Genomic DNA, 7,049 nt, shown 5'->3' with positions numbered 1-7,049 from the left:
TGTTCAACTCCGCGGGCGCGGAGCCGTCGGAGGCCCGCTCGGCCCCTGGGCTTTGTTTTATTTAATTGGGTGAAGGGGTCAGCGAATACTTCCGGGTGAAGTGAAGATCGTCCTAAAAATGACCTGATTTCTGGAAGTGTATACACATGCGCGCGCGCACTTGCACACAGGCCTACACACGTGCACACCGCACACGGACGGACACACTACACACATGCACACTCACATCATCCCCGCACACGCCACATACACACTTCATCATACGTGCACACGCCACATACAGACGCACACACTCTCTTTTACACACCCACAACCAAGCAGACACACTCGTCCATGCGCGCGCGCGCGCGCACACACACACACACACTCGGGACCGCCCCCACCAGCGCAGGCCTGAGCAAGCCCAGCCCAGGTGGGTGTAAAACCCAAGCCCGCTGCAGATCAGACGTGAGCTCACTCGGAGTCCCTCTCTTTCCCGCCCTCCTGCCAAGGGTTAACTGCTGGGTGGGGGTCCAGCGAGGGTGGGTAGTCACATACACGCGCGCACACAAACACACACACACACACACACACACACGCTCTGGATGGGGAATGCGTGCCTGTGCTCCCTGGCCCCTTTGTGTGCGTCCCCGGGATGAGTAAAACCCGGGTAATCTCATGTCAGTCTATCTAACCGAAAGTTTCGCTGACACACAAATCCATGCGACCCCTCTGCGCGCGTGCCTCACGTGTGGGCACAAACACACGCGTCGCTGGGATCACCCTCTCCCGAAGGTCAGCCTCGCGGACGGGGCATTCGTTTTCCCTTCGCACAGTCGCGCATACACACATTCACTAGCACATTTTTTTCCCCAACTGCCTTGTGGCCTCGTTGGCGGGTTATAAATGTCTCCTTCTCCCTGTGATTTGTTTAATCCGTGGAAATGGTGCTGGTCCTATGTAAACAAGCCAAGTGCGGAATGAAGGCAGTCACCCATGCGTGGCAAGCCTGCCTATTTGTCAGAAAACCTTCATAAATACTGAGCCGGGGCTGGGCAAGGATGTGATGTCTCCATTTTTGCCAGGAAAGGGCACTAGGAAGACAAAGCGAGGCACGGCAGCGTGTAACCTTTAAGGGACAGATAGTCTGGGCGCCCAGAGGCCGGGGATGCTCCCGGGCTAATTCCGCTCTGGAGGATGACTGATGTGGGGCCGGTCACAGGCCAGGCGTCTGCTGGGCGGGAGGAGACGGCTCCGGCAGTTTTATGCCCTTATGCCGGAAAGCACACAGACCTGCCCCACATAACCTGAGGCTGGGCAGGCAAGCTGAAGGAGTTACTATTGTAATAGAGTTGCCCCTTGAGGAACAAATCCCAGATACCTGCAGGCAACCACCCCTTCTTGTAAACCTTTCTGAATATTTCATTTCCAACTTTACACAGTTTGATTCAAAACAGTACTCAGGGCAGGTAGCATGGGGGCAGAGCTGCAAACCTATCTCTCATTTTGTCAAAGCACCCAGCAGTGATCTGACCAAATTCAGTCCGGCCTGGACTTGGGGCCCTGCTCCCAAACCCGGCCTTTCTTTCTTTTTTCTTAAAGAACAATGCATATGTGGCTAATTAAACACTCCTAACAAAAGCAGTAATTACAGTCTGTAATTATCATGGTCCTTATTTAGAAAAAAATGTGAGAAAATGTCGAGTATTAAAACATGAAAGCAGCTATTAATCAAACCTTTACACCTTCTTTAACTCAGGCGTAATGGTGGGTATTATCATAAATCTACTCTGATAGTAACACAAGAATAATGAGTTCAGTAATGATAGCGATGATGATCATAATGATTTTAACCAACAAAGAATGGTGTAGATTTATTGCTAATAATGTGGTACAGGAACCTCTTTCATTAAAATTACCTATGTGTGTTCTCCTCGCTGGGGTAACCTGAGTGTGTGTGTGTGTGTGTGTGTGTGTGTGTGTGTGTATGCTGCCACCTTCCCCTGTGGCTAAAGATCTAAGCTGATTGTTTATGGGGCATGACTTCCCTCTGGAAAGCCTATATCTGAGTTCCTCTTTGGCTTCAGAGTCCTCCTTTCTCCCTTTGAAGAACCTAGAACACCTTGCAACTTGTTAATTGGGTGGTACCCACTCCAAAGAGAGATGGATGTGGAAAACCCAAGGCTTGGAAAAAAGTATATTTTCTAGGGCAGCCCCCCCTCCCGCCCTCCCCTTCTCCATTCTTCTAAGCTCCTCACCCCTGTCCACTCTCCAGAGAAGATCACTGTTGGGGAGTGGAGAATAGCCTTGGGCAAGGGCAGACCATCCCAGTAGGCTCAGCAGAGGGACCTGGTTGGTTTAAGGCTGTGGTCGGCAAACTGCGGCTCGGCTCGCGAGCCACATGCGGCTCTTTGGCCCCTTGAGTGTGGCTCTTCCTAAGCCTTAGGAGTAACCTAGTTAAGTTAATAACAGTGTACCTACCTATATAGTTTAAGTTTAAAAAATTTGGCTCTCAAAAGAAATTTCAATTGTTGTACTGTTGATATTTGGCTCTGTGACTAATGAGTTTGCTGACCACTGGTCTAGGGCTTTGATTGACACAGTGGAAAGGGATGGATGTGGGTCTTCTACTCCTTAAGACTGGAGCAGCTTTAAAACTTGCCTTCCCTTCCAAAGCATAGCAAAGGGCCTGGATTTCAGGTGGCCACAGAAATTGGGAAGGGAAAGAGGGCTTAGAGGCCCTTGGCCTTTCAGGAGGGCAAATGCCCCAGGGACTAGCCGGGTGGAAAATACAACAAACAGAGGGAATGTCCAGGTCACCTAATCATGTCCTTGTTTTTTAATGAAATTATTGACATTTGTCCTTTGCAAATTTTCTCAAAATTCTCATGTTGTAATGTAAACTATAGTATTAAATGTGTGGTTTAAAAAAAAAAAAAGATATTGCTTCTTTGGGCATATTGCTCCACTTCAGTGAAGGGTAAAACTTCAGGAGTTCAAAGTCTAAAACCTAATTCTGCCCCTCAATTTTCAGCCCTAAGCTAATTCTCCAAAGCGAGCCCTAGATTCTATGAAAGTTTATAAAAAGGCGGATCTGAAAGCTTGAACTCCCGATGACCAGTCAGAAAAGGTAAGTAACTACCCTTCCTGAAGTCCCTAACCAGGAAAAAAGTAAATGCAAGTACTCTCAAACCTGCAGATATACCTAGTGGTTTTCATATACTAATCTGATTGTACTTTCCTAATGCCAGCCTTTTCAATTAACTGTAAAATTCTGACAGTTACGGAGGATGGAATGCAGTGGTGACATAATTAGAACTTATACATAATAAATAATACATCTGTGATATTTTAACCTCCACTACCAGTTATGAGATCAGTGTGTGGGCCAATTAACTACAGGGACTTTTTTTTTTAAACTAAGGCACTATAAACACACTGGTTTTAAATGTCCTAATTAGTAACTTGCTCATTAATTAACTTTCTGATTAATTGTGTAGCAATCTAATTTGTAGATGAGCCACTTAAAGAGTGATACCTTGTAATTCTTTCTTCTGTCTTTAAAATTCCCCCGTAAAATGTGATTTTGTATCCAGCTGGCCTCTTATTTGTAGAAATTTTCTGCTTAGAAGATGCTGTGAGTTTAGACTAAAACTAAATTTCACTTAATATTTCCCTATCTGGATTGGATAGGTGGGCTGAAAGCAGAGAGTTGAGTTGGGGGAGGGGGTGTCATGCTGGGGCAGAGGACTGCAAATAATAGGAGCAAGTGAATAAAGGCCAAAATCACTCTATACACTTGAGCCTGAAAATATTTCCCCCTTTTTATAAAGAAGAGAGTGCGCGCATTTATGCATGACTTGTGTTATAAGAAATTCTCAAATCCAGAGACCATTTTAGGGGAAAATAAATAATTTTTAAAGGAAACTTATTGTGGCCTCCACACCCCTATCATGGACCAGCCCAGGGGATAATTTAATGCAGTGGACAAAGGGCTAATGGCCGGTTTCAATAAAGGCCGCCTGGCACTGGAACATCCTGGGGCTCTTCTATTAGCATCAGAAAGGGCTCGGGGTCCTGCTTCCACCAGAGCTATTGTTGCCCGGGTGTCGCCAGTCCCGTCCTGCAGAAAGCCTTTAGCCCTGATGGCAGATGATTCTCTAAGTGAATAGAGATGAAGGCAGGGATATTAAGTGACTCTATAAAACATCCCGGACACAATTGTGTGATTGATGGAGGACAAAGTGGGAACAGCAGGACACAGGATCCTGGGAGAAGCAGCCTTGTCAATGCGAGAAACCCATCTCTGGAAACAGCTTCTCCTGAAGGAGTTTGCAGTCTATTTGTATGAGTAATCAGCTGGGCCCCCTCTCTGTCAGCCCTGTTTACTCACTGATTTTCTCAACAAGACAACCATTGACACTGGATGGATGGGGCTAATCTGGCGCAGAACTGGCGGCTTCGCAGAGGCTACAGGTCGAAAATAGAGCGCGGTGCCAGCTTCACCTCGCCTAATCTAGCGGCTAATATTTATTAGAGCCAATTTATACCGCTGCTCTCTCAAAGAGCAAGGAACGCCCGGGTGCAATTAATAACATGGGCAATAACCACAGACAAACAAATAAATAAGGGTTTGTGAACTGTTTGGTTGGTTTTAAGGGAGGGTGGGAGGGGGAAAGGTTGGGTTTGCCACCTGGAGCTGGAAAAAGGAAGTCAAAATAGCCGTGAAGCCCCTGAAGAGGGGCTTTCTCCTTGGCACCCCCATCCGATCTCAGAGCTACAACCCAGCTGCAAAATGGCTTTGGAACCTGCACAAATGCATGTAATTCAACTTGCATCTAACAGAATCTAAAAAGACACCTGCCCTCGCAGGCAGAGGTGCATGCGCACACTCCTGTTGTAAATATCCAGTTTATGTTCCTCCCCACCCTGGGCGGAGGGAACCAGGTCGCCCGCCCAGCACTGCACTAGGAGCTGGGGAGATGGGGGAGAGGAGAGAATGCAGATGGAGTGTACTAGGCAGAGGGACTAGGGAAGTCTTAGCAGCTTCAGACCCCTCCCTCCAAAATCGATGTCCTAGCTGGTAGCAACGTTACCGGTTGTTGCGTTTGCAGTGTTTGGACGTTTAACATGATTTTGTCGAGCCAAACTGGGGAGAAACGGAAAGACAAAGTGTGTGCGCTCCGGGGCGCGTCCCGAGTCTGGAGCCCTGGTGGGTATCTAATCGCGGAAAGGTGCACGTTGCCAAGAGCTGGTAGGAAGCGGCATTGTTCTTAACTGGGCGCGGCTGCAGCGGGGGCTGCTGCACAGGCGTTGACCTCGCCGCTGCTGAGGCCTGCAGACCGCTGGCTGCGAGGAAGGGAGCCCTTTGCCCTGGAGCCTGGGTCTCCCCACTCGCCCTCCCCGAACCTCTCCGGGCCAGCGGGCGCCCGCGCCTTGCTAATTGCTCGGCTCCCTTCATGCACACACCTCCACTAATTTTACATTTCTCATTCTGCCGGTAGCTGGAAAGCGGCTCAGGGAATATGGTTTCTTCTCTTAGCTGCCGAATGAATACAGTGAGTGGTGGCCATCCAGGCCTCCCTGGTCGGGGGTTTTGGTAAATTAGCAGCTTGGTTGTATAATCAGGCATTCGCCACTGAGGCCACAGTGCTGTGTGTCGTTAACCAGGTGAGATTTCATCATTTAATGGTTTGGGAGGTGTGACCGAGCTGCTAAGTTAGCAATTATACTTCACAAATATCGCTCGATGGCATTAAAATATTATTTTTCTTTAGAAACCAGAGTCGGGTTACCCCAAGCATTAAAAAATAAATAAATAAAACAAGACAAAAAACCTCTTTCCAAAATGTATACACTAAGGGAAATGTGTGGGGGTGTTTGTGTGGGTGAAACATGTGAAATAACATGGTTTTGTATCTAAACACAATATTTAATTCTGTTATCCTATAAAATCCGGGCCTTGTGGTTTGGTTCTAGGTAGGTAGTAGAGGGAGTATTTCTGACCAGCCAGCTCCTCCAACGGCAGGGAAGGACTGTGTGGAAAATATATCATTTTAGATAATATCTAATCTGGAACTGGAAAATCTGGAAAATACTAGAGATTTGTCCCTTTGGGCCTATTGTTTAGATTTATTGTTGTATTAAGAGTTGGAATCAAAGAGAAAAGGGCAAACACTCAGGTAAAAGGTTATTTCAACCCTGTAACACAGCCTGCGGAGCCAGCCCCCTGGGCCCTGGGGCCGGAAGTCCTGCGGACTCACCTTGATCGTTAAAGTGTAGCCGTATTAGTTGTGGCCGGTTACTGACATTCTGGTGTATAGTATTAGGAATCCTAGTTAGATGTTCTCACTGAAAGCAAGTAAGCTTTCCCTTTATGGGGAGAATTCCCTGTGTCTGTAGATCTGTGGGATACATTTGTGGTGTCTATAATAGAGAGACAGAGTGCAAGACCTAGTAGATTTTTCTGTGTTAAATGCCTAAATGGAAACATAACGGAAAATATTATTAGCTTTATCTGCTGACACCAGAGACGCAGGTTAAAGGATGCCTAAATGGAAACATAACGGAAAATATTATTAGCTGCTGACACCAGAGACGCAGGTTAAAGTATTTTTCATTTAATTTGATAGTGAATAAAGCACTTAAAGGCACTGGATGATTTATTGATCAAATAGAAATCAGGTACCAGACAACAGCTCCTTATTTAATCCCCATTCACAGAATTAAAAGCCAAATGAACTTTAAAAAAAAAATCAAAACAATTTGCTCCGTAAGCTTTCTGTTATCTAAAGAAGAAAAAGAGAACCGTTCTTCCAACCATAAATCTCTCCTCTGGCTAATATGAATGACTACGGGGCACGTGAACCTCCATTGAACTGTAAACACTGTTTTAATGGACAGTAATGGCTCTATGATTTTTAGCCATTGTTCCAAAATGACTACCATGTTTATTGCCGTCATTAAAAATGAATTAAAGAGTTATGAAACTCCTCAATAATGAGAACTCCTGCCTTTTATAAGCGGTGGTTCTCTTCTCCCCGCGCACTGGAAAGTTCAGCTGCTCCGGG

The 7,049-nt window shown here is 46.5% G+C and overlaps 1 protein-coding gene across 2 annotated transcripts in view; it reads left to right on the top strand.

Annotated features, from left to right (window-relative positions):
• TBCA (tubulin folding cofactor A) overlaps positions 1 to 7,049 on the top strand; it is a 182,078-nt gene that overhangs the window by 74,081 nt on the left and 100,948 nt on the right. Inside the window, exon 1 of one of the 2 annotated variants that reach the window (XM_014549999.1) lies at positions 3,057 to 3,109. The exons of the other annotated variant lie outside the window; for it this stretch is intronic. Within the exon in view, the coding sequence (XP_014405485.1) occupies positions 3,093 to 3,109 (17 nt within the window). The 5' untranslated portion in view covers positions 3,057 to 3,092. Of the gene's footprint in view, positions 1 to 3,056; positions 3,110 to 7,049 lie in introns of those variants that run through there. 2 annotated transcript variants of the gene reach the window in all.

This window comes from Myotis brandtii, unplaced genomic scaffold, assembly GCF_000412655.1.
Source record: "Myotis brandtii unplaced genomic scaffold, ASM41265v1 scaffold115, whole genome shotgun sequence".
Classification (NCBI taxonomy): Eukaryota; Metazoa; Chordata; class Mammalia; order Chiroptera; family Vespertilionidae; genus Myotis; species Myotis brandtii.
Note: the sequence above shows the minus strand (reverse complement) of the source record. Positions and strands in the feature narration are given on the sequence as shown.